Here is a 15951-nt window from a genome sequence, read left to right as displayed (position 1 = left end):
CTGTGTCTCACCTGTCTGTTCCTCACCTGTCTGTCTCACCTGTCTGTGTCTCACCTGTCTGTCTCTCACCTGTCTGTGTCTCACCTGTCTGTCTCTCACCTGTCTGTCTCACCTGTCTGTCTCTCACCTGTCTGTCTCTCACCTGTCTGTCTCTCACCTGTCTGTGTCTCACCTGTCTGTCTCTCACCTGTCTGTGTCTCACCTGTCTGTGTCTCACCTGTCTGTCTCTCACCTGTCTGTCTCTCACCTGTCTGTGTCTCACCTGTCTGTCTCTCACCTGTCTGTGTCTCACCTGTCTGTCTCACCTGTCTGTCTCTCACCTGTCTGTCTCACCTGTCTGTCTCTCACCTGTCTGTCTCTCACCTGTCTGTCTCACCTGTCTGTCTCTCACCTGTCTGTGTCTCACCTGTCTGTCTCTCACCTGTCTGTCTCTCACCTGTCTGTGTCTCACCTGTCTGTCTCACCTGTCTGTCTCTCACCTGTCTGTGTCTCACCTGTCTGTCTCTCACCTGTCTGTCTCTCACCTGTCTGTGTCTCACCTGTCTGTCTCTCACCTGTGTGTCTCTCACCTGTCTGTCTCTCACCTGACTGTCTCTCACCTGTCTGTGTCTCACCTGTCTGTCTCTCACCTGTCTGTGTCTCACCTGTCTGTCTCTCACCTGTCTGTGTCTCTCACCTGACTGTCTCTCACCTGTCTGTGTCTCACCTGTCTGTCTCTCACCTGTCTGTCTCTCACCTGTCTGTCTCTCACCTGTCTGCGTCTCACCTGTCTGTCTCTCAGGCTGTGGAGTCTTCCTGACCACACTCTGCTGGCTCGCTGTAACATGGAGGAATCAGTTCGAAGTGTTTCCTTCAACAACGATGGTTCTCAGCTCGCTCTGGGCATGAAGGACGGATCCTTCACCGTGCTGCGAGTCAGGTGACCTTTGACTCTTCTCACAACATGTCCGACATCAGGAATTTTACCAACAAGCAGTCGAATTGTTTATTAATCCAGAACTTTAGTCCGGAGTGAGACATCTTGACACCTACCAGTCTCACTCCTGCTACCAGAAGATGAACCTTTTAGATCATTTAGATTTTAATGAACTAATGAGCTTTCTCAACATTTTTAGCTCGACTGCTGATCAGAGTCAGCACAAGTATTTAAACAGTTAGCAGACCCTTACCCAAGGACCTGAGAGGAAGTCCAACTTGTATTCTGGTCCTGATACACCGAGATATTTATAAAGCATCAGCAGTTATTTAACCTTTATTCTCTGACACACTGCAAGCCGGTGAGACCTGAGAGTTGCTGTGACATGTTTAGTTTTCTTGGTCTTTGTTAGCAGCAGCAGCATTCTGTCAAAATAAATTCAAAGAGTTTCCAATCAGTATAGAATCTGCAAGTGTTTTACAAAAAATGTCTGGCAAGTTACCCATGTATGCATGGCACAAATAACATGCTAACTGAGAGCTAAATACAGTCATGTTCATCTCTGTTGGAGAAGCAAAAACACTGAATAAAATTAAGGAATAAACAAAAGTGAGTAGGAATCTCTTGCTGGACAAGAATCAGATTCTTGCAGTTTTTAAAATGATAGTTTGCAGATTTTGTTGCTGATTTGATGTGAAGTTTAACTCCGAGTCCATGATTGGACCAAAACTGATGACCTGGTTTTTAGTTTTTAAAGTGAAGTCAAGATGAGCGCTGACTCTCAGACTGTCGTCCAGAAGACAGTTTTTCAAGCTCGTCCATCCATTTCTAGAGATAATGGTTTGGACTGTAGTCACACAGCATAATTAAGATAGTTACTGATAATTTGGCCTAATAGAAGCATGTAAATGTAAAAAGAGGACCAAGGATGGAGCCTCAGATTGGATGCCACGGCGTTGACATAGTTTGAGACCTGAGATCAGTTCTCCTGGTTGGAATATCAACATTTGAACCTTGGTGAAAATAACGTTTGAGTAACTTTAGAGTAACATTTAATTTGCTGAGGAACATGAAGTAACAGAGTATGTTCTTCAGGGACATGACGGAGGTCGTGCACATCAAGGACAGGAAGGAGGTGATCCATGAGCTGAAGTTTTCTCCGGATGGCTCCTTCCTGGCGGTGGGATCAAATGACGGGCTGGTGGACGTCTACGCCGTGGCCCAGCGCTACAAGAAGGTGGGCGAGTGCTGCCGCTCCGCCTCCTTTATCACACACCTGGACTGGTCGGTGGACAGCCGCTTCCTGCAGACTAACGACGGCGCCGGAGAGCGGCTCTTCTACAGGATGCCAGGTATCAGACGCCATGAGACCTCAAAGCTCTGAAACTCACTTTGTTTACACTGTTTAATTTGTCATCAATGTCCCGGATGGACTGACGTAATACAGGCTTTAACATACAGATATACAGCTGCACATGCTGAATGTTTCACATGTTTCAAAGACTTCAGAATCACAAAAGATCAACAACTCATGACTTCACTTGGTCTCAAGGCTTTTAACTGTAACTCGGCTGACTTGGGACATCACGGTTTACAGACCCCCTTCCTATTTCATCTTTTGTGGTTTAGATAATCTGGATAAATTGTTGTCTTGTTTTCTTGATCTCTCTGACCTCCTGACCTTTGACCTCCTCCTGTCTCCTGTAGCAGGGAAGCTGGTGCCTAAAGAGGAGGCGAAAGGGATCCACTGGATGAAGTGGACGGGCGTCATCGGGCCAGAGGTCAACGGCATCTGGCCCAAATACTCCACCATCACCAACGTGAACTCTGTGGATGCCAACTACAGCAGCGCCGTGCTGGTGACCGGCGACGACCTCGGCCTTGTCAAACTCTTCAGGTTCCCCTGCCTCAAGAAAGGTCAGTCTGACAAACAGTAGAGCTCTGTTCCACTACAGGAACCTTTTTAGTAACTCAGGAACTTTACCTGTGTTTGACCAAAGAAACCAGGGTCTAAATTTGGCTTTACAAGAGTACTTCCAGTTAGACCAGGAACGATGGAGGCAACCTGTAACCTTTGAGTTTTACTTGTTTGCTTACAAATGTTGAAAGTTCCCAGACAAGTCATGAGTTATTTTTCTAACAGCATCATGAACTCCTCAGTGTTTCTTTCTGCGTCTCTTTGTTCAAACAGGAGCCAAATTCAAGAAGTACATCGGTCACTCTGCCCATGTGACAAACGTTCGCTGGTCCAATGACCTCCAGTGGGTCGTCAGCACTGGTGGCGCCGACCACGCCGTCTTCCAGTGGAGGTTCCTGCCTGAAGGCGTCATGAACGGTGTCCTGGAGCCCCTCCTCCAAGGTAACGCCACAGTTTACCACTAAAGTTAACACTACATTACCATTTGTTAATTGTTGTAAATTTTTATCTGTACCTTAAATCACCACCAGTGAACACATCATGATGCTGTACAGATGGTTGAACCCTTTGAGGCAAATTTGTGATTTTTAAAACTGAATTGGCTTAACCTGTGTTATCATAGATTATCCTTAATTTCCATCTGTAAATTACTATATATGGATCCCTAATTCACCATTATCACTAAACCAATTTGCAATCTTTAATTTGTCATCCCTCAATCACCATCTTTAAACAAATCATCAGTAATCACACTTTGTTAGCATTAGATACCATTTATTACATCTGTAAAACCCCAGTCAACATCTGACTCTTCATCTGTAAACTCTTCATCGCTGTTTGTTATAACTGAACCGCTATCTGTGAACCAAAACCTACAATTAAATTTAGGATGGTAATTAAATCATCACAAGCACACTGCACACCAATTGTAACCCTGAAACCAGCATTTGTTTTCCCAAAATCATTAATTTGCTATCCCTTAGTCACCATATAACCTGAAATCATCTGTGGCTGGTTGCTGGTGTGTCATATTTAGCCCAAAGTTCACCTGCCAAAATCAAACTATTCATCTGTTATCTGGGATATTTGATCCATTAGGGTCTATAGAGGGCCGCAGTTTTCCATGTAGATAAATATCCATTATCTGATTTCCTATAAAGATACAATTTTGAAAATATCATGTTGTCAATAAAGTTGTTTTCCGGTTGGTGTCCTCAGAGGGGTACGCCGACTCCAACAGCGGAGAGTCGGACTCTGACGTGTCGGACGTCCCAGAGCTCGACTCAGACATCGAACAGGAAGCTCAGACCAGCTATGAACGTCAGGTGACCAGGAAACAAACAGTCACATGATGTATATTACCTGTCTCTTTGTCTGTCTGACTTACCTGTCTCTGTCTGCAGGTGTACAAGGAGGACCTGCCTCAGCTGAGGAAGAAGCTGATTGGTTCCCTGAAGAGGCAGAAAGCTCCGGAGGAAGGACTCCGGCTGCAGTTTGTTCACGGGTAAAACAAACAATCAGTTAAACTTTCACAGCTGGGAACAAACAGGCTGCAGAAAGTCTATAACTACAAGAGTTTCTCTGCGTATATGTATAATGCAGTTTTAATTTTTACATAAAATGTTACCTGTTAGAACAATATTAATGTTCAGCTATGCAGATGACACCCCGCTCTATGTAACTGTTGAGCCTGTTTACACCTGTGAAGACTGCATCTCTGATATCAAATCTTCTTCCAGATGTATCAGAACTAAACAGAGATTCTCTTTTTTTATCCAAAAGAACAGAGAGAAACTGTTTCTACAATATCAGAGCGTTACGCCTCAGGCTACTGTGATCTAACTTTCCAGTTTTACACAAAGAACATTAAGTTCTGTTCAGTTTAGATCTTTATTCCTTGAAAAGAAGAATTACCTTTCACCAAAGTATAGAAACAAACAAAATACAATTGAGTGTGCCATAATGAGAACAGGAATAAGATAAGATAAAGTGCTGCACTGTGTGGGCAGAAAAGTTTATGGTGCCTTAGAATTAAGAGTTTTAAATCATGGCTGCTGAATACTCTTAATTCTGATTGGCTGGAAGTTGTGGATTAACTTTTACTGTACGATTTAACAAGACATGCAGATGTTTGTTTGTTGTTTTGAATTAAAATGTATCTTAAAATATTTAAATCACACAAATTCAATGTGATAAATGAACTGAACCGGTTCCACCTAATTTTCAGAAACCTGTATTTCTGACCATTGATTGGAGGTCAGATTCATTCTTAAATTTAACCTTTAATTAACCAGGAAGTCTTTAGTGATATACTATATCTTTAACATGGTAGACCTGACATAAAAACACACATGATTCATTTACAACAATCACATCTAACACAAGAAAGCAGGATCTAAGAGGACATTAAAGGATAAAACTTGACTATTTAAAACAATTAAATTCTGTGTTTTTTAATATGATGCTTGAATATCTGATGTGAAATTAACTGGTCAATTAATAGAAAGTGAATTTGGCAGCAATTTTTTATTTTCAATAAATTACTCTTTCTCAGTAAATTGATTGATCAAGAAAATAATCAGTCAGTTCATTGATAATGATGTAAACCTGTAGTGAAGTTACCTGTTTCCCGCAGTTACCGGGGCTTCGACTGCCGTAACAACCTGTTCTACAGCCAGGCGGGGGAAGTGCTGTACCACGTGGCCGCCGTTGCCGTCGTCTACAACCGGCTGCAGCACAGCCAGAGGTTCTACCTCGGCCACGACGACGACATCCTCAGCCTCACCGTCCACCCGCTCAAAGACTACGTGGCCTCCGGGCAGGTATGGCCGGCCAATCGGAGTGCAGCAGGTTACTGTCAGGCTGAAGGAAGTGTTTCTGACTGGCTGTCTGTGTGTTCAGGTGGGCAGAGACCCGGCCATCCACGTCTGGGACATCCAGACTCTGAAGTGTCTGTCGCTACTCAAAGGACACCACAGCAGAGGGGTGTGCGCCCTGGAGTTCACAGGTACGCTCACCGCACTGCTCACCATTTGGTATCCCTGAGACACCATTTGTTACCTCTACTCACATTTATTACCCCCATGTCACCATTTCTTATCCTTATGTCACCATTTGTTATCCTTATGTCACCATTTGTTACCTCTACTCACATTTATTACCCCCATGTCACCATTTCTTATCCTTATGTCACCATTTGTTATCAGTACTCACTATGTGTTATCACCATGTCACCATTTGTTATCCCCATTTCACTATTTGTTTACCCTTTGTTTTTATCCCCCATGTCATTATTTGGTATCCCCATGCCACCACCTGTCATCCTTAAATCACAACCTGTAGTTTCATAAATCAGCAGGCTAAAAGGGTCAGGACTTTCCATTTGTTATCCCTAAATACATCATCTGTAAACCCACATTCACCCCCTGCTAACACTAAGTTATAATTTGGTACCCCTAAACCACGGCCTTTGATACATGCATCACCATTTGGTATCCCCACATCACCACCTGTAGTTTCATAAATCATCAGTCTAAGAGAATTAGGAATCAACAATCCCTTAATCACCATTTGTTATCCCGTAATCATCACCATCGTCCTCCTGACTCTGTCTGGATTGACTTCATATAAAGACATTAGCTATAGAAAAGCTAACATGTTCCTCTGAGGACTAAAACGTTTCAGTTTGATTTGTTGTCAGCAGACTTTCATAAAACGTTCAGAGGAACAATAAATATGGAAACAGTTTTGTAACGCAGCCTCTGCTGTCTCTTTGCCTCAGCGGATGGGAAGAGTTTGGTCTCTGTGGGAATCGATGAATTTCACTCCATCGTCATCTGGGACTGGAAGAAAGGAGAAAGACTGGCCAAGGCCAGGTACCTGACAACTATCTGTTTAATGACTCACCTGTCGACCAGTTCTTCCAGTTATAATGTGTTTCCTATTAGAAAAAAATACAGACCTTTGTTGTCTGTTGTCTGTCCTTCTGCCACATCTCTTTGTTTCTGCGGGTTGGTGCTCCTGTAGGTGTCGGAGCCTCCATGTGAGATGCTTCGGTCGGTTAAATGTGTGTTTTTAAAAGTTATGTCGGGGCATGAATAACGTGAAGTAATGAGTTCAGTACCCAACTCTAGTATGCAAATTAACCTATAGACTCAAAAATAGGTTGTTTAACTGATTAACCATTGACATCCCTAATCTGAACATGTGATTTAATGATGAGATACTCATCCTTTAACTTCAGTGACTGAAACTCGCTGCTTCGTCCTTCAGGGGTCATAAAGACAAAATCTTTGTGGTGAAGAGTAATCCGTTCAGGATGGACAAACTGGTGACTGTGGGGATGAAGCACATCAAGTTCTGGCAACATTCAGGTAGAAACAACTGAAACACTATTAGTGATGTTTAGAAGTTGAGAAAGCCACAGAGAACATTTCTATGATTATTTTCTTGTGATCATGAGAAAATGCTTGCAAAGTACATATCATCTGAATTACACTAAATCCTTAAAACTTTAAAACCAAATTAATTATGCCAAGAAGTGATAACACAAAATATTACAATAACCAGTTATTTTATGATTTCAAAACAACCAGACTTCATTATTGTGAAGATCTCAAAATAACTTTTCACTGTAACAAAAAGCAAAAAATGTGACTTATCTCACTAAAGTCAAAGTGTTCTCTACATTCGTTATGTTTTGTTGTAATCGTTCTTCTAAATGAATCATCTGGACATGTCCATCCTCCTCCACCAGGTGGCGGTCTGACGTTCAAACGTGGGATTTTTGGGAACCTAGGGAAGCAGGAGACGATGATGTCGGCGTGTTACGGTCGGTCAGAGGACCTGGTCTTCTCTGGAGCCACAAACGGAGACGTTTACATCTGGAGAGACACGACGCTCATCAAGACCATCAAAGCTCATGACGGCCCCGTGTTCGCCATGTGCTCTCTGGACAAGGTAAGACCTGGACCCAGTCAGAGGGATCCATTCATCATCCATCTATCCATCCATCCATCCATCCATCCATCTATCATCCATCCATCCATCCATCCATCTATCTATCATCCATCATCCATCCATCCATCCATCCATCTATCCACCCATCATCCATCCATCCATCCATCCATCTATCCACCCATCATCCATCCATCCATCCATCCATCTATCATCCATCCATCCATCCATCCATCTATCTATCATCCATCATCCATCCATCCATCCATCCATCCATCTATCCACCCATCATCCATCCATCCATCCATCCATCTATCATCCATCCATCCATCATCCATCCATCATCCATCTATCCATCCATCCATCCATCCATCCATCCATCCATCTATCCATCCATCATCCATCCATCCATCATCCATCCATCCATCCATCTATCATCCATCCATCTATCATCCATCCATCCATCCATCCATCTATCTATCATCCATCATCCATCCATCCATCCATCCATCTATCCACCCATCATCCATCCATCCATCATCCATCCATCCATCCATCCATCTATCATCCATCCATCCATCATCCATCCATCATCCATCTATCCATCCATCCATCCATCCATCCATCCATCCATCTATCCATCCATCCATCATCCATCCATCATCCATCTATCCATCCATCCATCCATCCATCCATCCATCCATCTATCCATCCATCTATCCATCCATCCATCCATCCATCCATCCATCCATCCATCTATCCACCCATCATCCATCCATCCATCATCCATCCATCCATCCATCCATCTATCATCCATCCATCCATCATCCATCCATCATCCATCCATCTATCCATCCATCCATCATCCATCCATCATCCATCCATCCATCCATCCATCCATCTATCCATCCATCTATCCATCCATCCATCCATCCATCCATCCATCCATCCATCTATCCATCTATCTATCATCCATCCATTCAACCATCCATCATCCATCCATCCATCCATCCATCCATCTATCCATCCATCTATCCATCCATCTATCCATCCATCCATCCATCCATCCATCCATCCATCCATCTATCCATCTATCTATCATCCATCCATCCATCCATCATCCATATTTAAGTCCTGTTGTTTAGTTCAGTCTTTGTTGGCTCCTCTGTTCCGTTCTGGTTCTGGTTCCTGCTGTCTCCTGCATTTGGTTCGAACATGTCTTTTGTTTTCTGGATCTCGTGCTGCGTTTGCTGTCCAGGGTTTTGTGACGGGGGGGAAGGACGGCATCGTGGAGCTCTGGGACGACATGTTTGAAAGATGTCTGAAGACCTACGCCATCAAGAGAGCCGCTCTGTCCCCGTCGTCCAAAGGTATCACACACCTGATCTCACTTTTTATTTCTTCACGTTTAATGTTAAAGCATCTGAACTCAGCTGTTTATAAATCAGGGCTGCTGCTGGAGGACAACCCGTCCATCAGAGCCATCACTCTGGGTCACGGTCACATCCTGCTGGGGACCAAGAACGGAGAAATCCTGGAGATCGACAAGAGCGGACCGATGACGCTGCTGGTTCAGGTCAGACAGAGGAGTGTTACTCCCTCCCTCCAGGATTTCACAGGGTCTTTTGTTTGAGGCCAAAACCTTTTTGATGTTGCAGCGGCTTTTCTCAAAAATTGCGATACAATTTGCAATGTTTTATGTCTCTTTTGCATGAAAATTGCAGGAATTGGGAAAAATTGTAAGCAAAGGAAAATACTGAGATCTGACAGTCTGAAAGGTTGAGTTTGAGTTTGTTTCTGGAGATGAATGATAACCGCTGTGTGTTGCGTTCAGGGTCACATGGAGGGGGAAGTTTGGGGTTTGGCGGCTCACCCTCTGCTTCCTGTCTGCGCCACCGTCAGCGACGACAAAACCCTGAGGATCTGGGAGCTTTCAGCCAATCACCGCATGGTCGCCGTGCGGAAACTCAAGAAAGGTGAGGAGGAGAAAATAAAATAACATCCCATAATATTTACCTGTTATTATATTTACCATAAGATTCACCTGTATGTGTGTGTGTGTGTTACCTGCGTCAGGTGGCCGCTGCTGCTCCTTCTCTCCTGACGGTAAAGCTCTGGCGGTTGGTCTGAACGATGGCAGCTTCCTGGTGGTGAACGCCGACACGCTGGAGGACATGGTGACCTTCCACCACCGACGGGAGCTCATCTCCGACATCCGCTTCTCCCAAGGTACCTGAACGCACCACACAGGTGTGACACAGGTATGACATAGGAGGAGGGTGATTGGTCATGGTGCTCTGTGTGTTGCAGACGCAGGGAAGTACCTGGCCGTGGCGTCCCATGATTCCTTCGTGGACATCTACAACGTCCTGACCAGCAAGAGAGTCGGCATCTGTAAAGGAGCCGGCAGCTACATCACGCACATCGACTGGGACGCCCGAGGTGACCACGCCCACCTGCACCTGCTGCTATGCTAACTGTTAGCTGCACAGGCTAACTGTTAGCTGCACAGGCTAACTGTTGGCTGCACAGGCTAACTGTTGGCTGCATAGGCTAACTGTTAGCTGCACAGGCTAACTGTTGGCTGCATAGGCTAACTGTTAGCTGTACAGGCTAACTGTTGGCTGCATAGGCTAACTGTTGGCTGCACAGGCTAACTGTTAGCTTCACAGGCTAACTGTTGGCTGCACAGGCTAACTGTTGGCTGCATAGGCTAACTGTTAGCTGCACAGGCTAACTGTTGGCTGCATAGGCTAACTGTTAGCTGCACAGGCTAACTGTTAGCTGCACAGGCTAACTGTTAGCTGCACAGGCTAACTGTTGGCTGCACAGGCTAACTGTTAGCTGCACAGGCTAACTGTTAGCTGCACAGGCTAACTGTTGGCTGCACAGGCTAACTGTTAGCTGCACAGGCTAACTGTTAGCTGCACAGGCTAACTGTTGGCTGCATAGGCTAACTGTTAGCTGCACAGGCTAACTGTTAGCTGCACAGGCTAACTGTTGGCTGCATAGGCTAACTGTTAGCTGTACAGGCCGTTCAGATGTTCACGATCCACAAAGGATGAATCCTAAAAATGTTTTGATCCTTTGACGCCTCATATAGCGCCATCAGCAGTTTATTATGAAGTTGGATATATCAGAGTTTTTAGAGTTTTCTGACTCAGTTGGTTTGAGTGTTATTTACAAGTCAGAATCTCACAATTACAATAATTCAAATATATCATAAACGCAGCAATAGCCAGTCATGCTATCATGCTGAGTTTGAATGTTAAGATTAGCATGACAGCAAGCTAACAAGCTAACCAGCTGAATGTAAATGCTAAACTTGGCAAGCTAAAATGCCAAATGTTAAATGTTAGAATATCATGTTAGGATTAGCTTGTTGGTAATCTAACAAGTTAGTTAGACATGTGTAGCGGGTGTAATTATCAGTGAGTCACATCTTACAAATAATAGCAATGCTTAACAGTCCCAGTCTAGTCAAACCCTTCAGATCAATAACAATACAAACAAAACAGCGGAGCTAAATGCAGCAGCGAGATACTCATCACCGAAACCAGCAACAAACAGTTCAGTTCAGTTTTAAACTGTAGTTTAATCCAAGCAAGCAAAATGGTAGCGGTAACATACTTAACATTATGTATTAAACATACATTATAATATTAGCATGCTAACATGCTAAATCTGTGTCTTTCCATCTTAACAAGCTAACACACTGGTCTTATAATAAATGCACAGCTTGTTAAAATGCCAACATATTAGCAAGATAACATGTCAGATATTACTTAACATGGATTGTAATTGTATAGCACCGTTCTAGTCTTCCGACCACTGAAAGTGCTTTTACACTACGAGTCACTTTCACACACTGATGGTGCAGCCATCATGGGGTTCAGTATCTTGCCCAAGGACACTTCAACATGCGGACTGGAGGAGCCGGGAATAGAACTGCTGATCTTCTGATTGGTGGACGACCTGCTTTACCTCCTGAGCTACAGCCGCCCAAAATGTTACACCACATGCTGTTAGCTGTTCTTTTTTGTTAGCATTTAGCTCAAAGTCCAGTTTTTTCCAAGTTTTTTTTTCTCCATTTTTCCTCCAACAGTTTGTGTTGTGATGAACATTTCAGTCTCTGGAGGAGGTTACATCTCAGTCAACACATAAAACCACAAACCGTTAAACTCCTCAGAGTCTCAGTCAAGTGACTGTTAATGAATCTTCAGTCGAAGTTTCCTGATGTTTTTGTCGACAGGTAAACTTCTGCAGGTGAACACGGGAGCCAAAGAGCAGCTGTTCTTCGAGGCTCCACGAGGACGCAAACAGAACATCAGTGTGGCCGAGGTCAGTCTGTTTGACTCATTTCTGTTTCTGTCAACACGTTTCTGTCAACACGTTTCTGTCAACACGTTTCTATCAACACGTTTCTATCAACACGTTTCTATCAACACGTTTCTATCAACACGTTTCTATCAACACGTTTCTATCAACACGTTTCTATCAACACGTTTCTGTCAACACGTTTCTGTCAACACGTTTCTGTCAACACGTTTCTGTCAACACGTTTCTATCAACACGTTTCTATCAACACGTTTCTATCAACACGTTTCTGTATGTTTCCAGTTTGAGAAGCTCGACTGGGCGAGCTGGACGTCAGTTCTGGGTCCGACCTGCGAGGGAATATGGCCGACGCTCAGCTTTGTCCACGCCACCTCGCTCACCAAAGACCGCAAACTGCTCGCCACCGGAGACGACTTCGGTTTCCTCAAACTGTTCAGCTTCCCGTCCAGGGTGAGACACTGTCAGCTCTGAGTCATCTCAGCCAAACGACTCGCAGATCACATGTTGTTCTCATTTTGCCTCCTCTGTGCGACACACTCTGACTTCAGGGCCAGTTTGCAAAGTTTAAGAAGTACGTGGGTCACAGCACCAACGTGACCAACGTGCGTTGGTCCAATGACGACTCCATGCTGCTGTCAGTGGGCGGAGCCGACACGGCGCTGATGATCTGGACCAGAGAGCCGCCGGGACACAAAGAGAGCAAAGCCGTGGACAGCGAGGAGTCGGACGATGACACCGAGGAGGACGGAGGTAAAACAGTCCAAACAAAAAACATTTAAACTGAACCACAAAGGTTTTATGGACGTCCGACTCATTTATATTCATTTATATTCATTTATTCATCGATCAACAGAAAGAAAAGAAATGAGCCAGAGTTGTCTGTCCCTGATCAGATGTTTAAAAAGGAAAATCATCTGCTGGCAGCGTTGAACGAGCCTTCGCACCCTTGCTCACGTTGGGGCGTGGAGCAGTCCAAGGGCTTCTGTCACAAGCATGTAGATGTTGTCAGACCTGGGCTGACAGGTCTGACTTTACAAACAGACTGGAGCATTTACAACAAACTTATATGAGAATTTTCTGCAGGGTGAGACATGTTTTCGGCCCGTTCACTTGAATTTCAATTAGTAAACAAAACTCTTGATGAGTTTGTGTGTTTTATTTTTAGAAAAGTAAAGACTTTTAACCCACATGACCTGGTCAAAGTGTGATTGACATGTGTCCTGTCAGGTGTGTAGCTAGCTGCTCGGGCCCTAATAAAGGAAAATATAGACCTTTCTGCTGCATCCTACAAAAATGAGCTGCATTCAACCCCCCCACTTTCTTCCCTCGCTCTCAGCTGGAGAGAAGGATTTCAGAGTACTCCTCTTGTGAAATATCTTCATAAATCCCATGACTTTGGCCAAATCTTACATTAAAAATCACACTTTAGTAGGAAATTTCATGGCGAATCCATTGATACAGGTTTGAAAGTGGTCAGACTTATAATTTAGATGTCAGAAGCCTCTGTTTGACACAAAGTTCATGCCCATAGATTGCCTCCCCATTGGTTTACATTGTAAGGGTGATGTGGCACTGCAACTTTCAGGGCTTATTAAATCCAAACTGTTCGAGTTATTACAAAGTTTTTAATAACTTTTGTTCACCACAGTGTGATAAGTCATGTATTAAAGTTTGAAGCCGATACCATTAACGCCCTCGGAGGAGTTTATTCAAGGTCCAAAATTGGCGCAAACTTTGATGGGCTTATTGTGGACTTCCTGTTGGATTTAGGTCAGGGGTGTCAGTGTATGATTTGTAGGTCTTGATGAGACGAATAATTGAGTTTTGGTTTGATCTCTCTAAGACGTTCCTACGGACCGTGGCTGCCATATTACATACGTAGGTGGCGCTAGAGAGCACATTTTGGCATTGTGGGGGATAATTTTTACATTTCATCAAATCTCTCACCAGATCTGATGTGCGTGCCAAATTATGTGAGTTTTTGAGCATGTTTAGGGGGTCAAATTTAGGGTTGAAGTGGCGGAATAATAAAGAAAGAAACAGAACAGGTACAAGAGGGTCTTCACTCTTTGAGACTCACCGAGCTGTTTGTATCTGAAGTTTCCCCTCAGACTGTGATCCTGGAGGAGGTTTTCCTCTTCACTTCAATACAGTTTTTTTTCAGGAACTGCAGCTGATTGGCTCCATGTTTGTAGTTTTTATTTGTCTTTTATTATTTTTTATAAGTTGCCAGTTCAATGAGATGGTTTCATATTGAGTCATTTTTCGATCTGCTTCATGCTTTGTTGTTTGTTTATTTTAGTTTAGTTACATGTTTATTCATACTGTAAACAGACTGAACTCATTTCAGGCTTTTTAACGTGTTTTAAATTTGTCCTGAAAGTCTTGTTTTTCTTCAAACAACACAAATCATAATATTATCAGAATAATATTTATGATTTTATAATTTACAAAAGTAATTATATTAAAAGTAAAGATCCAATTTTATGAGTAAAAGATATAATATTTTAAGAATAAAGCCACAATATAAAACTAATAATACTACAAAAAGCACCTTATTATCAGGTTATTTGTTTTGTAATGAAAACTTGAGGAAAGATGAAAAATGTCAATAAAGACGCTTTCAGACAGCAGCAGCTGTGTCACCATGGCAACCACAGGAAACCCACCGACACCAAAATGATGCTGAAGCTGAACTAGAAGTGTGACCGTCGGATTTATCGCTGAGTCGTGTTGTTGTGTTTTCAGGGTACGACAGCGACGTGGCCCGAGAGAAGGCGGTGGACTACGTCACCAAGATCTACTCGGCCAGCATCAGGAACATGTCAGGAACCAAACCTCACCTGCAGCACAAAGAGCTTCCTGTGGAGGAGAGGTACCTTCATCATCACCTTCATCATTACACTGACTGACACACAACATTAAAAGCTGCAGCGCTGGAAAGTAACTCAGTACATTTACTTCCAGTACTGTGTGTGTTCTCTGTCATCAGACCTCCTGTGAGCCGAGCGGCGCCGCTGCCCGACAAACTGCTGAAGAATAACGTCATCAAGAAGAAGAAAGCGGTGGAGGTCAGTGTGAGCCTTCAGACGCCTCGTTAGCATCCGCCGCTAACATGCCGCATGTCTTCAAACAGCTGTGTGTGTTTCAGGAGCTCGTGTTGGAGCACGTGTTCGGATATCGAGGCTTTGACTGTCGCAACAACCTGCATTACCTCAACGACGGCACCGACATCATCTATCACACCGCCGCCGCCGTGGTCATCCAGAGCCTGTCCTCCGGTTGGTAAAACACACGGACCAAACTCTTCATTTCAAATGTTGTTGTTGTTGTTGTTGTGGTTGACATCACACTTCCTGTTTCCTGTCCCAACAGGAACTCAGAGTTTCTACCTGGAACACACGGACGACATCCTGTGTCTGACTGTCAATCAACACCCCAAATACCAAAACATCATCGCTACGGGACAAATCGGTGAGTGAAGCCGAACGTTGCGATCGTCAGACAGTCAAACACTTTGACTCTTTGCTGCTCTCATGTTCTTCTTCATGTGCGCTCAGACAGCTAACATGCTAACATGCTAACACTCGTGCAGCAACACAAACAGCTCGTTTACTGTCCAACCTGCTGACTGAGTTCACACTATAAGACTAAATGTGTTTTAGCTTGAACTTGAACCTTGACGTAAATTTTATTTTATTTTTTTGGTAAACTGCTACTAAAGTCTCTGAGGTTATGAAGGGCAAGAAGGACCTTTCTGGCTCCGTCACAGCAGTGAGCATGCTCAGTAGAGACTTCTGCCGGCCGAGTCAGCTGACTTCCT

At 43.9% G+C, this 15951-nt stretch overlaps 1 protein-coding gene across 7 annotated transcripts in view; it reads left to right on the top strand.

The window, feature by feature from the left end:
- LOC122975578 (echinoderm microtubule-associated protein-like 6) overlaps positions 1-15951 on the top strand; it is a 48473-nt gene that overhangs the window by 15894 nt on the left and 16628 nt on the right. For 4 of the 7 annotated variants that reach the window (XM_044344091.1, XM_044344088.1, XM_044344105.1 and 1 more), the window contains exons 8-29: positions 782-919; positions 2012-2268; positions 2624-2833; positions 3108-3275; positions 4053-4159; positions 4238-4338; positions 5470-5656; positions 5736-5841; positions 6616-6709; positions 7107-7207; positions 7591-7793; positions 9049-9366; positions 9625-9766; positions 9867-10019; positions 10101-10232; positions 12043-12131; positions 12411-12578; positions 12677-12878; positions 14877-15003; positions 15121-15199; positions 15280-15409; positions 15504-15602. In XM_044344091.1, the coding sequence (XP_044200026.1) occupies positions 782-919; positions 2012-2268; positions 2624-2833; positions 3108-3275; positions 4053-4159; positions 4238-4338; positions 5470-5656; positions 5736-5841; positions 6616-6709; positions 7107-7207; positions 7591-7793; positions 9049-9366; positions 9625-9766; positions 9867-10019; positions 10101-10232; positions 12043-12131; positions 12411-12578; positions 12677-12878; positions 14877-15003; positions 15121-15199; positions 15280-15409; positions 15504-15602 (3311 nt within the window). The remainder of the gene's footprint in view (positions 1-781; positions 920-2011; positions 2269-2623; positions 2834-3107; positions 3276-4052; positions 4160-4237; positions 4339-5469; positions 5657-5735; positions 5842-6615; positions 6710-7106; positions 7208-7590; positions 7794-9048; positions 9367-9624; positions 9767-9866; positions 10020-10100; positions 10233-12042; positions 12132-12410; positions 12579-12676; positions 12879-14876; positions 15004-15120; positions 15200-15279; positions 15410-15503; positions 15603-15951) is intronic. The other 3 variants (XM_044344131.1, XM_044344121.1, XM_044344114.1) reach the window with 1 other exon arrangement.

The sequence above is a fragment of the Thunnus albacares genome, chromosome 3 (genome assembly GCF_914725855.1).
Source record: "Thunnus albacares chromosome 3, fThuAlb1.1, whole genome shotgun sequence".
Lineage (NCBI taxonomy): Eukaryota > Metazoa > Chordata > Actinopteri > Scombriformes > Scombridae > Thunnus > Thunnus albacares.
Note: the sequence above shows the minus strand (reverse complement) of the source record. Positions and strands in the feature narration are given on the sequence as shown.